Source organism: Bufo bufo, chromosome 5, assembly GCF_905171765.1.
Source record: "Bufo bufo chromosome 5, aBufBuf1.1, whole genome shotgun sequence".
In the NCBI taxonomy this organism is placed as follows: Eukaryota; Metazoa; Chordata; class Amphibia; order Anura; family Bufonidae; genus Bufo; species Bufo bufo.
This window is the reverse complement of record NC_053393.1, coordinates 200,871,034-200,887,938: the sequence shown is the minus strand read 5'-3', so window position 1 is coordinate 200,887,938 and position 16,905 is coordinate 200,871,034. Positions and strand designations below refer to the sequence as shown.

General features: G+C 42.7%; 1 protein-coding gene across 4 annotated transcripts in view; it reads right to left on the bottom strand.

Annotated features, from left to right (window-relative positions):
* LOC121002730 (collagen alpha-6(VI) chain-like) overlaps positions 1-15,963 on the bottom strand; it is a 252,655-nt gene extending 236,692 nt beyond the window's left edge. For 3 of the 4 annotated variants that reach the window (XM_040434223.1, XM_040434225.1, XM_040434226.1), the window contains exon 1: positions 15,508-15,584. Coding sequence is in view for 1 of the 4 variants with exons in the window: in XM_040434224.1 (XP_040290158.1) it covers positions 15,508-15,524 (17 nt within the window). In the remaining 3 variants the exon portion in view is untranslated. Of the gene's footprint in view, positions 1-15,507; positions 15,585-15,843 lie in introns of those variants that run through there. The other variant, XM_040434224.1, reaches the window with a different exon arrangement.
* Positions 15,964-16,905: the final 942 nt, after the last annotated feature.

The following is a 16,905-nucleotide window of genomic DNA, read 5'->3' as shown; positions in this document are numbered from 1 at the left end:
GCCTGTAGTGTGTTTTTCCACTTTAATTTTGAGTGTGACTCCAAATCCAGACCTCCATGGGTTGAAAAATTTGATTTCCATTTTTTTATTTTTGTGTGATTTTGTTGTCAGCACATTCAACTATGTAAAGAACAAAGTATTTCAGAAGAATATTTAATTAACTCAGATCTAGGATGTGTTATTTTTGTGTTCCCTTTATTTTTTTGAGCAGTTTATATTCATTTGCATGTATCATTGTATTTATTTACTTATATATGTTTAGAACCTTGTAACCAATAAATCTGCATATTTTTTTATAATACCTGTGTATTATTTTATAATGCAGAACTACATTTTATCATTAACGTCATCTCACGTCAAAAAGAACTTATTTATCTGAGGAAATAGTCGGACTCAGATGTGAATTGTATCAATTAGGTTGTCTACAATTCACCAGGTCATGATTTTAAGAATTTATGACAAATTTTATTTTTTTTATGGTTAATTATTTTTATGACCATAATTAATAATTCTTAATTGAATTATTACCCCCCGACATTCCTTATCCCCTCTCCTCCCATTTGTCCTTTACTCCACCTTCCCCCATGTCGTCGTCGTGTTCATCTGGCAAAAGGCAGGCTTCCATGGCCCAAATGTTCAAGCGTAAAATGTTGATGACGACGGATAACCCTCTTGCCCAACGGCTGACCGCTGGCTTGTCAGAACTGCTAGCCAGCCAACTACTGCCATATAAACTGCTGGACTTGGAGGCTTTTAGAAAATTTGTGGCCATTGGCACACCGCAATAGAAAATCCCCGGAAGGAAATATTTCTCCCAGAAGGACATCCCAGAGCTATATGGTCACGTTCAGCGGCAAGTGAATATATCTCTGGCACACAGTGTCGGTGCCAAGATACATCTGACCACAGACATGTGGTCTAGCAAACACTGGTAGGGAAGGCACATAACTTTTACTGCCCACTGGGTGAACCTTCTGACGGCTGTCAAGCATGTAACCTGTGGCACCCGTGTGGATTTGGTGTTACCGCCATGGATTGCATACAGGCCTGGCTCTTCTTCTCCTCCTCCTACTCCATCCTCCATCTCCTCCTTGGCTGACTCCTCCTTTTCCACTGCTACCGCCTCTTCTGCTGCACCCCTCAAGCTCCCCAGAACCTATTTGACGTGCCAGATGAGACATTGCCATGCTGTGCTGCAGCTGTTGTGCCTGGAAGCCAAGCCGGTTCTGCACTGCTTTCAGCTCTGCGGTCACAGGTCGATCAGTGGCTAACCCTGCTCAATTTGACAGTTGGTAAAGTGGTGTGCGACAAAGGTGCCAATCTGCTGAACGTGCTGAAACAGGGCAAAATGACAAACATGCCGTGCATGGCACACGTCCTGAACTTAGTCATGCAGCGATTCGTTGCCAAATACCCTGGAGTTCAGGACATTTTGCGGCATGCCATGAAAATCTCTTGACATTTTAGAAGATTTCACACGGCCATGGCTCGCCTTGCTGACGTTCAGTGGCGACACCACCTGCCTGTCAGACGTCTGATTTGTGACAGCCCGACGCGCTGGAACTCCACCTTGTATATGCTTGATAGGCTGCTCCAGCAGCAACGTGCCGTTAATGACTACCTGTACAAACTCTGCAGCAGGACAGGTTCTTGAGAGCTTGGTTTCTTTTCACAGCGCCAGTGGGTATGCATGCGCGACGCATCCAGACTTCTGCGGCTATTTGATGAGATCACCAAACTGGTCAGTCGCAGCCAGGGCGCCATCAGTGACATCGTACCTTACGCCTTCTTTCTGGAGCGTGCATTGCATCGAGTCATTGATCAAGCCGTCAAGGAGCAGGAGGTGGAAGATGAGGAAGTCGCAATGCTGAATGAATTCTAAGGGGGAGGCTACTCCATCTGAGACAAGTCAGCAGGAGTGTAAATAGGAGTCAGAGGAGGATGGATGGTGGCTGGGGGTAGGAGGAGTAGTAGAAGTAGAAGAGCAGGCTTTGAGGGGGACTATAAACTTTTCGGGGATCCCTGGTGTTGTCCGTGGCTGGGGGGAGGAGACTGAGGACGACATTCTCCTGGGCGATGAGCAGGAGCCAGGGTGCTCTACCGCTTCCAATTTAGTGCAAATGGGTCTTTCATGCTCCATTATTTGAAGAGGGACCCCCGTGTAAAAAGCATAAAGGGCAAAGACCAGTACTGGGTGGCAACGTACTAAGACCCCCGGTACAAACACAAAATGGCAGACATGTTACCAGCATCACAGAGGGTTGGCAGAATGCGACATTTCCAGGCCTTGCTGCGAGAGATGCTGCATTCTGCTGTTGTGGGCGCTGGCAGAGGACTTTCCACCCAAAGCGAAACCGGTGCGGGTACCAATCCTACCGCACCTGCAAGAAGAGGGCGGTTTGAAGATGTGCTGATCACTTCAGATATGAGATCATTCTTGCAGCCAACCCTTCGATAGCCGCCCTCCAGATCCAGCCTCAGAGAATGCCTAGACCGACAGGTGTCCAACTACATCAGGTTAACGGCCGATGCGGTTGCTCTGAGAAGCGAGGAACCCCTGGACTACTGGGTGTGCAAGCTTGACCTGTGGCCAGAGCTGGCACAATTCACCATGGAACTCTTGGCTTGCCCCTTGTCGAGTGTCCTGTCTGAAATGATGTTCAGCGCAGCAGGGGAGATCGTGACCGATAAGCGCACTCGCCTAGCTTACGACAGTGTGGACTACCTCACATTTCTAAAAATGAATGAGGCATGGATCTCAGAGGAATTCAACACCTGTGACGACCACGTGTAATTTAATTTCCTCATGCCAGCCCACACATATCCACCACCACACATAACAAATAATGGTTCCTGTCTTATGTATATACAGTGGCATAAAAGGCCTTTTCTGTCAGGTGAATGCCTAATTTTGGGGGCCTCTACTACAGTGGCTTACAGTAAAAGTTTCATCCAGTGACCTCTTATTGTACCTCCAGGCACATCATCACAAGTTCTTTTCTGTCAGATGAATGTCTAATTTTTGGGGCCTGTACTAGCCTACAGTTTTGTGGGGGCCTGTACTCCACTGGCCTGCAGTGAAATTTTGATTCAATGATCACCTAATGTACCTCTAGCCACATAATCATTTGTTCTTTTCTGTCAGGTGAATGCCTCATTTTTGGCGCCTGTACTGGCCTACAGTAAAATTGTTATCCACTGACCGTCTAATATACCTCCAGCCACATAATCACTTGTTCTTTTCTGTCAGGTGAATGCCTAATTTTTGGGGCCTGTACTCCTGTGGCCTAAAATAAAAATTTTCTAGGCTCCAGCAGGGCACATTTTGGAGAGTTTCCCTTTAAGACGCATAAAAATGGCCCTTGATTAAAATACATATTTTTTGTGGGAATTTGTGCCATTGATCCCCCTTTGGTATGTTACTGTCCATGCTGTGGGACTATTTGTGCACTTCTAGTAAGTATTTGGTGGCTGCAAATATGACCTGAAGGTTTTTCGGGTTCGCCTGCCATTAAAGTGAATGGGGCCCGCCGCAAACGCGCGGTTCGCAAACATTTGATCGTGAACGCACGTTTGCGAAACGTCCCGGCCGATGTTTGTCCATCACTAAGGATACGTTTTCTCTGCCACAATAGAAAGTGGATCCGTCCCTAATACAACCGGATCTGTTCATAACGGATGCAGATGGCTATATTATCAGTAACAAAAGCATTTTTGCTAGTGTGAAAGTACCCTAAGTAATACAGGTGAAACACGAAAAATGTGAATATCGTGCAAAAGTCCATTTATATCAGTAAGGCCTCATGCACACGACCGTTTTTTTTTTTGCGGTCCGCAAAAACGGGTTCCGCTTTTCCGTGATCCGTGACCGTTTTTTCGTCCGTGGGTCTTCCTTGATTTTTGGAGGATCCACGGACATGAAAAAAAAGTCGTTTTGGTGTCCGCCTGGCCGTGCGGAGCCAAACGGATCCGTCCTGAATTACAATGCAAGTCAATGGGGACGGATCCGTTTGACGTTGACACAATATGGTGTAATTTCAAACGGATCCGTCCCCCATTGACTTTCAATGTAAAGTCAGGAGTTAATATACCATAGGATCAGAGTTTTCTCCAATCCGATGGTATATTTTAACTTGAAGCGTCCCCATCACCATGGGAACGCCTCTGTTAGAATATACCATCGGATTTGAGTTACATCGTGAAACTCAGATCCGACAGTATATTCTAACACAGAGGCGTTCCCATAGTGATGGGGACGCTTCTAGTTAGAATATACTATGAACTGTGTACATGACTGCCCCCTGCTGCCTTGGAGCACCCGATCTTTTACAGGGGGCTGTGATCAGCACAATTAACCCTTCAGGTGCCGCACCTGAATGGGTTAATTGTGGGTATCATAGCCCCCCTTAGAAGCGTCTGCTGTGTTAACGCCTCTGTGTTAGAATATACTGTCGGATATGAGTTTTCACGAAGTGAAAACTCATCTCTGAAAAAGCTTTTATGCAGACAGATCTTCGGATCCGTCTGTATGAAAGTAACCTACGGCCACGGATCACGGACGCGGATGCCAATCTTGTGTGCATCCGTGTTCTTTCACGGACCCATTGACATGAATGGGTCCGTGAACCGTTGTCCGTCAAAAAAATAGGACAGGTTTTTGACGGACAGGAAACACGGATCACGGATGCGGCTGAAAAACTGTGCATTTTCCGATTTTTCCACGGACCAATTGAAAGTCAATGAGTCCGTGAAAAAAAACGAAAAATGGCACAACTGCCACGGATGCACACAACGGTCGTGTGCATGAGGCCTAATGCAAATGAAAAGAAATGGAATTAATGCAGCTTAAAATTAAAATTTTGTGAAAAGGTTCAATATTCTAGGCTCAAAGTGTCACACTCTAGTCAGCTAATTAATCCATATTCCCTGAGCAAAGGGTACCTCAAAATTGTGACTTTGGGGTTTCATAAGCTATAAGTTATAATCATCCAAATTATAACAAATAAAGGCTTGAAATATCTCGCTTTGCATGTAACGAGTCTATCTCATATGTTAGTTTCACCTTTTAAGTTGCATCACTGAAATAAATGAACTTTGCACAATATTCTAATTTTTCGAGTTTCACCTGTATATAATGTGTTACAAATATGATGTCTTAAATGCCTGTGAAACACTAGCTGGAGTAGATATTGCACTAAATTAGGTGAAATTCCCTGGGTGCACAAGTCCTGGACATAGTTGTCTAAAGATGGGAAATGTTGCAGGAAGTTTGCAAGGACATATGACCACTCTGGGTGAATGATACACCTTGGGAAGGATGCATAGCAGGTGAGCTGTGGTGGTACAGTGAGAAGCACACTGTGGATATAGTGTGCTCTGATATAAATGTATAACACTGTAAATGTCTGTACTGTAAACATTCTTACATTTGGATAATATGGTAGTGTCTAAAGGCAATTGAGCAGATGATTGTCAGGAAGAAGAGATCGCTAATGCCACTGCTCATCCCCATACAGAACCATTGTTTGCCAGCAGTAGAGGCTATTTAAACAGTACAATCTGTTGTGGGCAAACAATAATTTAGGTGACCGCATGAAAGATCCTACCACCTGATGAACGACTGTTTAATAATATAGTATAAAAATAATACTACCGAACCCTAATGATGGTGATTTTAGTGACACACATATTGAGTTTCGCTTGTTCATCGGGTAATCAGCAGAAACTTTACACTGGCAGATCACTGCTAATGAGCATTCCTATGAATGCTTGCTAGCAATGATCTGCTGGATGTTCAGGTAGTGTAAAGGTCCCTCAAAACCCATGCGCCAAAATGACCTTCTGATGTCACAGGGTCACATGGCATGCAAAAGTCATGTGGCTTTGAAGCAGGCGCGAGATGTACCAACAGGGTAATGTGTACATCCTATGCACTGTGGTAATAATAATTGGTATTATAATATAAAAATAATACTGCCAAGGCTGGAAGGACATCTACATGGAGTTTGTATGTTCTCCCCGTGTTTGCATGGGTTTCCTCCCACACTACAAAGACATACTGATAGTGATAAATCTGTATTGTACATAGGGTAGAATTTGTAGGAAGTGATATTTTCAACTAATGCAATTTCTTGCTTTCTTCGTATGTGGTCTTAGTATTTGTTTAAAGGCTCACTGCTCAGAAGCCCACGGCAATGACTTTAGTTTGACATGACGTACAGTTCTTATCCAGAGACTTGGTGGGCTGTAAAGCAAATCATCTCTATTCCCAGCACATCCACAAGATAAGGGAGTTAATGTGTTCTGAGCCAACACTTTGCTATTAACCATAGAAATGTGCGAGGAACAAAGATCATTGTTTTATAGCTGACTGAGTTGCTGGATGTGAACTACATACAGTTGCAAGAAAAAGTATGTGAACCCTTTGGAATCATATGGATTTCTGCACAAATTGGTCATAAAATGTGATCTGATCTTCATCTAAGTCACAACAATAGACAATCCCAGTCTGCTTAAACTAATAACACACAAAGAATTAAATGTTACCATGTTTTTATTGAACACACCATGTAAACATTCACAGTGCAGGTGGAAAAAGTATGTGAACCCCTAGACCAGGCATCCTCAAACTGCGGCCCTCCAGCTGTTGCAAAACTACAACTCCCAGCATGCCCAAACAGCCTACAGGTATCAGCCTACAGCAGGGCATTGTGGGAGTTGTAGTTTTACAACAGCTGGAGGGCCGCAGGTTGAGGATGCCTGCCCTAGACTAATGCCCACTTCCGGTCCGCGCCAAATTTTGCCACCATTTGACACATATATACATGTTGTCATGGACACTTCTGTATTGTATTTTATTTGCTCTTGAGAAAGGGGGATATACCCCGAAACGCGTTGAGCTATTAACCATTAAAGAACTCTCCACTTGGAACCTTGGTGTCATTCTTCTGGGACGTGGAGGCGATATCATACCATCCTACCTAGCGATCTCGGCGGGGGAGGGGAAGGTATAGGTGTCATATGCTTATCCTATACCTCCCTCCCTGGTGAAGTAAGTCCCCCTTTTCCGCCTTATATATATGTATATATTCATTACACATTTTCCAGTATTGCACTAATATACTGCCTCAATAACATTATCTTCTTGATTTTAAATACCCACCACCACAGACTCATTTTTATTGACAAAAATTAATATATATATTTTTTTTCCTTTTTTCTTTTTTCTTTATTTCTTTAGACTCTATCGTATCAAATATAAACATATAAAAACCTCACCTAAGATCTTCACAATTTTACTGCTCCCCTGGTGCCCCTGTGCTAATCCCCCCCTCAACCACCATCTGAGCCACGTAGGGGAACACTCAGCACACACATTTTTATTTTATTTTTCTCAAACCTACATCCACTTGCAGTGCACGGGCATGCACTGTTTATTCAAGGGTGCTGCCTCGGGAACGGTCATTCGCCTTCTCCTTCTTTTTTCACTACCAAGTAGTCTCCTTGGCGCTTTTGAAACCTTCTCCTCCATCCTCCTCACTCTTATTTTTTTCCCTCACTTATATATATACTGCCCTATAAAAAACACACACCAGTTCTGGGTTTGCTTTTCACAAGAAGCATTGCTTGATGTGAATGATGCCTCGCACAAAAGAGCTCTCAGAAGACCTACGATTAAAAATTGTTGACTTGCATAAAGCTGGAAAGGGTTATAAAAGTATCTCCAAAAGCCTTGCTGTTCATCAGTCCACTGTAAGACAAATTGTCTATAAATGGAGAAAGTTCAGCACTGCTGCTACTCTCCCTAGGAGTGGCCGTCCTGTAAAGATGACTGCAAGAGCACAGCACAGACTTCTCAATGAGGTGAAGAAGAATCCTAGAGTGTCAGCTAAAGACTTACAAAAGTCTCTGGCATATGCTAACATCCCTGTTAACGAATCTACGATACGTAAAACACTAAGCAAGAATGGATTTCATGGGAGGATACCACAGAGGAAACCACTTCTGTCCAAAAAAAACATTGCTGCACGTTTACAGTTTACACAAGAGCACCTGGATGTTCCACAGCAGTACTGGCAAAATATTCTGTGGACAGATGAAACCAAAGTTGCGTTGTTTGGAAGAAACACACAGCACTATGTGTGGAGAAAAAAAGGCACAGCACACCAACATCAAAACCTCATCCCAACTGTGAAGTATGGTGGTGGGGGCATCATGGTTTTGGGCTGCCTTGCTACGTCAGGGCCTGGACGGATTGCTATCATCGAAGGAAAAATGAATTCCCAAGTTTATCAAGACATTTTGCAGGAGAAGTTAGGTCTATCTGTCCACCAGCTAAAGCTCAACAGAAGATGGGTGTTGCAACAGGACAACGACCCAAAGCATAGAAGTAAATCAACAACAGAATGGCTTAAACAGCAGAAAATACGCCTTCTGGAGTGGCCCAGTCAGAGTCCTGACCTCAACCCCATTGAGATGCTGTGGCATGACCTCAAGAAAGTGATTCACACCAGACATCCCAAGAATATTGCTGAACTAAAACAGTTCTGTAAAGAGGAATGGTCAAGAATTACTCCTGACCGTTGTGCACGTCTGATCTGCAACTACAGGAAACGTTTGGTTGAAGTAATTGCTGCTAAAGGAGGTTCAACCAGTTATTAATTCTAAGGGTTCACATACTTTTTCCACCTGCACTGTGAATGTTTACATGGTGTGTTCAATAGAAACATGGTAACATTTAATTATTTGTGTGTTATTAGTTTAAGCAGACTGTGATTGTCTATTGTTGTGACTTAGATGAAGATCAGATCACATTTTATGACCAATTTGTGCAGAAATCCATATCATTCCAAAGGGTTCACATACTTTTTCTTGCAACTGTATCATGAAAGGATAGACAGATGGATATTGATGAATACTACATGTAACATATGATATATGCTACACTCAAGTTTACGTTACATGTAGGTCATCATTTTTGACAGTACATATATACTGTATGTGTGACAGATGCATGTCAGTAACTAGTGATATACATAGATATACCAAAGTGTGTGGTTCTATGGCTGGAAGTCAATGACAGTTGACAGATAGTTGCTAACATATAAAATTATTAACATATAAATATATTTGAATCTGTCCAAAAAATAATAATAATAATCACTTCCCTATAAAATATAAACCAACTGTTTAAAGGATATAGTTAAAGGGGTTGTTACCTCGAAAGATATTCTACAGTTTTCAAACCAGCACCTGGATCTGAATACTTTTGTAATTGTATGTAATTAAAAATGTTGTGTAGCTACTGAGTTATTAAGTAAAATGTATCTGTATAGGGCCACCTGCTGTTTGTTCTTATCTAGACTTGACAGCGGCGAATCAATGGATGTCGTATATCTGGACTTCTCCAAAGCATTTGACACTGTACCGCATAAAAGGTTAGTATATAAAATGAGAATGCTCGGACTGGGAGAAAACGTCTGTATGTGGGTAAGTAACTGGCTGAGGGATAGAAAACAGAGGGTGGTTATTAGTGGTACACACTGAGATTGGGTCACTGTCACTAGTGGAGTACCTCAGGGGTCAGTACTGGGCCCTATTCTCTTCAATATATTTTATTAATAATCTTGTAGAAGGCTTGCACAGTAAAATATAAGTTTCAGATTACAGTAAACTGTGTAAAGTATTTGACAGGGAAGAGGACAGTATACAGCTACAGAGGGATCTGGATAGATTGGAGGCTTGGACAGAGAAGTGGCAGATGAGCTTTAACACTGACAAATGTAAGGTTATGCACATGGAAAGGAATAATGCAAGTCACCCGTACATACTAAATGGTAAAACACTGGGTAACACTGACATGAAAAAGGGCCTAGGAATTTATTGAACAGCAAACTAAAAGGGGCATAGATGCCCCTGATAAGAACATAGTCCTGCCACTTTACAAATCACTAGTCAGACTACACATAGAGTACTGTGAACAGTTCTGGGCTCCTGTGAACAAGGCAGACATAGCAGAGCTGGAGAGGGTTCAGAGGAGGGCAACTAAAGTAATAACTGGAATGGGAGGGGGGATACAGTACCCCGAAAGATTATCAAAATTAGGGTTATTCACTTTAGAAAAAAGACAACTGAGGGGAGATCTAATAACTATGTATAAATATATCAAGGGTCAATACAGAGATCATCTATTTATCCTCAGGACTGTGACAAGGGGACATCCTCTGCGTCTGGATGAAAGAAGGTTTTGTAGGAAGGCGCAGGGGTCCATCATTGATGGAAGGTACGTGTCACGGAGGTTCCTGGCCTCGGTGAGATAAGAACCGGTAATTTTGTGTGTCAGTGGCAGCTAGTGCTCGCTGACACTGTTTTACTTAGTGTGGCTGTAAAGCCAATTCGGGCCAGTTCTTATTGGAAGCAGCCAAAGAGCAGGGTGGGTGGCTGTTCCCCACATCCAGGCCAGGTTTTGGGCTGGGGTTTAAAAGCCCAGCCAACAGCTCAGCTGGGTGTGGAATGAACCTCCAGGTGATAGTGGAGCTCTGTGTTTTGGGAGTTGAGGAGTGCTGCCATACTGCAAGGCTGAGAGCTGCAAGCTGGAAGCCAGGCGTCCTAAAGCCTGCTGTGGACTACCAGGTGATGTGTTTTTGAGTTCTGTGGACTTTTGCTATGTGAATTAACACAAGGATTCCTGCCAAGTATTGTGTTTCTTTTCTGCCTTTTTGTGTGAATAAACACTGACTTTTGCTTTTCAACTGTGGCTTTGCCTCTGTATTGCGTCCACTTACCCTGCCTACCAGAGAAAATTCCTACAGTTTGTACACAAACATAGAAGAGGATTCTTTACAGTAAGAGCAGTGAGACTATGGAACTCTCTGCCTGAGGAGGTGGTGATGGTGAATTCACTAAAAGAGTTCAAGACGGGCCTGGATGTATTTCTGGAGTGTAATAATATTACAGGCTATAGCTACTAGAGAGGGGTCGTTGATCTAGGGTTATTCTGATTGCCTGATTGGAGTCTGGCATGAAATATTTTCCCCTTAAGTGGGGAAAATTGGCTTCTACCTCACAGGACTTTTTTTGCCTTCCTCTGGATCAACTTGCAGGATAACAGGCCGAACTGGATGGACAAATGTCTTTTTTTGGCCTTATATACTATGTTACTATGTTACTTACTATGTTACCCACCTCACTAAGGTGGTCACACATACTCAGTTTAAATCTTTATTTGCAACCAGCCATATCTTCTGTTAGAAGCTATGACAAAGAGTATATAACAGTCTGGATAATTATTAGAGACCACCTGAGTCAAACAGAATTTATAGAGTAAGTGATCAATTATTAAAACTTAACATTTAATATGATAAACATATAAAATTGGTCCCACGATAATTGGATACAATAAATACAAAGAAGGAAGCAATGCGGAGGTTCACCACGCAGGTAATAATGGTACTAGCAACCAAAACACATTAAAGGAACAAGAGGTGCTCGGCGACACCAAAAGATAACCAGGTGGTCCTACCGCTCTGATGAGATGCTCCTTGGTACAACAGATGCCTAGCCGGTGTTAATGGATGTACACACCGTTGCTAGGGGCAGTTGTAAAACGCAGGGTTAAGGATGCTAGGTTAGCTGGCCCTAGTAATACCCTAGGGACCTACAATGACCTAAGTGACCTGACCACGGATCCCCGTGACCAGTCACAAGCAGGAACCTAACCGTGGAATTTGTGCGCCCTAGAAAGCCCTCGCCTGCCTGATCCCTACACGCATGTTTCGCTGAAAGGATGAGTAAAAAGCTCATCAGGGGAAACACGGGAGCTTGGGCGTAAGCTGTGCAGGGTACACTGACAATAATATCAGATAGGTGCTCTGCACAGAGGCAAAGTGTGACCACGATCCTGATGTGGATACGAGTGGACAGACTAACTGTAGGATGATAGGGGGAAAACTACTAACAAACTCTTACTAACAAACTCTTGGCGCATGGGCTGAAAAAAAGAATAGCAATTGGTTACAAGAAAGGAGACGAGGGCAATTTTCGATGCAGTATTTGTTCTTTCTGCTATTACAATTTACAAGATAAAGCTCTTAACTTTGGAGGAATTCAACACAAGGTGACCAGTTTCATTACATGTGGAAGTACATTTGTAGTATATGTAGTGTTATGCCAATGTGGACGCTTCTACATTGGGAAAACAATCAGAAGCATGTATGAAAGATTTAGAGAACACGTTAACTCAATAAGGTTAGGAAAAGGATGCCCCAGATTAATTGACCACATAGGAAGTGAACATGGTGGGGACGTTAGATCCCTCAGCTTTGCAGGCATTGAGTTAGTGTCTAATCCTCCACCGGGGGACGATAGACATCGCCTTCTGTTGCAAAGAGAAGCAACGGTGTGTACATCCATTAACACCGGCTAGGCATCTGTTGTACCAAGGAACATCTCATCAGAGCGGTAGGACCACCTGGTTATCTTTTGGTGTCGCCGAGCACCTCTTGTTCCTTTAATGTGTTTTGGTTGCTAGTATCATTATTACCTGTGTGGTGAACCTCCGCATTGCTTCCTTCTTTGTATTTATTGTATCCAATTATCGTGGGACCAATTTTCGATGTTTATCATATTAAATGTTAAGTTTTAATAATTGATCACTTACTCTATAAATTCTAGAAGCTATGACAGTTACAGGGAAAAGGCTTCATCAGGAAACAAATGGCCCCCTGAGAAAGGAAACGTCTCCCCCTCCCCCAGAGCTGACAGCCTGAAATAATTGTAGAAGAGCAATTGGAGTAATGAATGGGATCTCTGGTTCCATGTGAGGACAAAGGTTCTAGCTTTATTATATGTACGATATGATGTCTGATTTTCATTTTTTATGTTAATCATGGCATAACCCTTTTAATAGATCTGTAGAAACAAAGTATGCAGTGTCAATATATCTAAGGCAGAACGTGAATGTGATTCTAGTCATATGTATTCTTTCCTCAAATCGTTCTCCTTAGAGGGATTGTCTCACTTTAGCAAATGGCATTTATCATGTAGACAAAGTTAATAGAATGAACTTACTAATGTACTGTGATAAATGTAGAAAACAGATAGGCGGCACTCACCACTGTTTGATAAGTGAAGTCCTTTATTCCTTCCAAAAGTAAAAATCACAAGGCTCGGGGCCAGACAGCTCGCACACAGTGTATGAAAGTAGCGACGACCGTTTCAGGCAAACACACGCTTCTTCAGGCCACTGACGTCAGCACGCATGTACGCGCTCTACTTATGCGTCAACGCGCGACGCGGTGTCACCATGAAGTTCTCGGACATAACCCCACCTCTGACTGTAATATATGCTGATACATAAAATGCATTATAGTAAAAACCAAATCAAAGGAATAAACTTAAAGGGAACCTGTCGCCGGGATTTTGGGTATAGAGCTGAAGACATGGGTTGCTAGATGGCCGCTAGCACATCCGCAATACCCAGTCCTCATAGCTCTCTCTGCTTTTATTGTGTAAAAAAATTGATTTGATACATATGCAAATTAACATAAAAGAGTCATATCTTACTTGTGTGACCAGAGAAGAGTCATATTTTCAAGCTCTGACTCATTTCAGGTTAATTTGCATATGTATCAAATCGGTTTTTATACACAATAAAAGCACACAGAGCTATGGGGACTGGGTATTGCGGATGTGCTAGGGGCCATCTAACAACCCATGTCCTCAGCTCTATACACAAAATCCCGGTGACAGGTTCCCTTTAAATCGTTCCTATCATTAATCCCTAATGAACCCATAGCTCCAGTGCGTAAAATCCGCTTGAAAGGTATTTGTTTGGGACTAGAGCTGTGCCACCTACATCTTATCTACCCACTTACCGACTACTAATGTCTACTATATAGGCAAACCACGCTCCTGGAGACCACTAAGCAACCATGGCGGCAGAAAAAAACGCAGTATGTTTGAATGAAGGCAGAGAGAGGGCAGACGCTTTTTGCACACAATGTAATCATAAGGATGCACTAAAGCCCTTACAATGAAAATTTCACAACTAGCTGACAAAGAAGTGCATCTATTTTGGACTGTCAATTCCTTAAAATCATATAAAGAGAGTAGGAGGGTCCCAAGAGGCCTCTGGATTTCTAAGATGATTATATAATATGAAAATGATGGCAGATTTCTACGTAGGAGTGGCTACGTAGAAAAAAAGAATAGCAATTGGTTACAAGAAAGGAGACGAGGGCAATTTTCGATGCAGTAATTGTTCTTTCTACTATTACAATTTACAATATAAAGCTCTTAACTTTGGAGGAATTCAACACAAGGTGACCAGTTTCATTACATGTGGAAGAACATTTGTAGTATATGTAGTGTTATGCCAATGTGGACGCTTCTACATTGGGAAAACAATCAGAAGCATGTATGAAAGATTTAGAGAACCCGTTAACTCAATAAGGTTAGGAAAAGGATGCCCCAGATTGATTGACCACATAAGAAGTGAACATGGTGGGGACGTCAGATCCCTCAGCTTTGCCAGGCATTGAGTTAGTGTCTAATCCTCCACCGGGGGACGATAGACATCGCCTTCTGTTGCAAAGAGAAGCAATGTGGATTTTATGCACTGGAGCTATGGGTTCAAAAGTGTATGCCTTTAATTTGGTTTTTGCTATAATGCATTTTTGTTTTTATGTAATCAGCATATATTACAGGCAGAGGTGGGGTTATGTCTGTGAACTTCATGGTCACCATGCGTGACGCATAAGTAGAGCGCGTAGATGCGTGCTGACGCCAGTGGCCTGAAGAACCGCATGTTTGCCTAAAACGGCCGCCGTTACTTTCATACACTGAGTGTGAGCTGTCTGGCCCTGAGCCTTGTGATTTTTACCTTTGATAAACAAAGTCCTTTATTCCTTCCAAACAGTGGTGAGTGCCCCTATCTGTTTTCTACATTTATCATCATTTTGTGTCTTGAGGCTGGAGCACCACATCGACTGTTGCTATTTGCACATGTCCGGAGACGCTTGAAAGGTATTTGTTTGGGACTAGAGCTGTGCTTACTAATGTATTGTGATTGTCCATATTGCCTCCTTTGCTGGCTGGATTCATTTTTTCATCACATTATACACTGCTCGGTTCCAGGGTTCATGACCACCTTACAATCCAGCAGCGGTAACTGTGCTTACACACTGTAGGAAAAAGCCCTGGCCTCTGGTGGGACCAGGCAAGCACACATAAGCAGACATGTGCAGCAGCTCCTGTCCCAGGCCACCTCATATCTGGGCTGCATGGACGTAACCCATGGGCATGAGCAGTGTATAATGTGATGTAAAAATGAATCAAACCAGCAAAGGAAGCAATATGCTTTGTGTTAACTGTGTCTACATGATAAATGCCATTTGTTGTGAAGTGAGACAACTTCTTTAAGAAACACAGTTGGCTATAATGATGCTTAACTAACATACAGGATGAGTCCTTTTATCCCAGTTTTAGAAATGTGTTTCATCTTCTTACCTTATTCCTGCTATCATAATACAAAGAACATCTTCAAGTATTTAGCAGATGGACCAAGGAGCAACCTGTGGATCTGTCAAGAAGAACTAGAATTTACACATATGTACACATAAAGAAGACTCACACGCAAGAACACCTGAACATGGGGAAGAGCCTGTGGACATCACATGAGAAGTGAAGCTATGACATTTAACGCTGTATCTTCTAACAGTCTAAGCCTTGAAGAGTGAACCATTTCTTATTGTAAGTCATTCATACATTTAGAAGGTAAAACAAAAATAAGAAAGAAAGAACATAGAAAAATGTCTGAAATGCAAAACAGGAGCAAACACTGACCTGTGTGCTATGGAGAGGAGATGTATGGGGGTCTGCTCCTGCAGTAAACTCCCACTTCAGAGGGTGATGTGTAGTGTTACCAGTAAAGCCTGCACCACAATCCCAGAAGAGAATGGGAAGAGAAACGCACTGAATCAGATACCATGAGTGGGTGGGTCCTGTCTAGAGAAGGGGACGACTCAAACCCACTCACACTTGAAAAGCAGAGCTATTCTAAAAATGTCTTTTAGGCAGAGTATTATTCCTTCACACTTACAGCTAATGGTTAAATATGAAAAGATGAAATATACAGTTCAAGGCCTCTTGCACACGACCTTATGGCTTTTTCAGTATTTTGCGGTCTGCAAAAAACAGATCCGCAAAAAATATGGATGATGTCCGTGTGCATTCCGATTTTTGCGGAACAGAACAGCTCGCCCCTGAAAGAACAGTACTATCCTTGACCTTTATGCGGACAATAGTAGGACATGTTCTATCTTTGAACGGAACGGAAAAAAAACGGAAAGACTGAAACGGCAGGCTTACGGAGTACCTTCCTTTTTTTGTTGTTGGCAGATCCATTGAAATGAATGGTTCCGTATACGTAAACGGAAAAAAAAAAATGTTCGTGTGCAGGAGGCCAAAGTGTTTTTTTTCATTCAAATTCCAGCTCGTTCTCGGCTTTGTAATCAAGGAGGAGGTGCTGTTGCTGATAGACCTTTGTCTCTGCATGCACAATCATGGAGGAATGTTGTCACTAATAGGGCCAGCTTCTTTACTTCAATGCCCAGAATGAACAGGAATTTAAATGAATAAAACTCTAGTTGCACTGAACCTTTTCTCACCAAACTTTCGGGGTCATTTATCAAACTGCAGTAAAGTAGAACTGTCTTAGGGCTCTTTCACACCTGCATTCTTTTCTTCCGGCATAGAGTTCCGTCGTCGGGGCTCTATACCGGAAGAATCCTGATCAGTTTTATCCTAATGTATTCTGAATGGAGTGAAATCTCGTTCAGGATGCATCAGGATGTCTTCAGTTCCGGAACGGAACGTTTTTTGGCCGGAGAAAATACCGCAGCATGC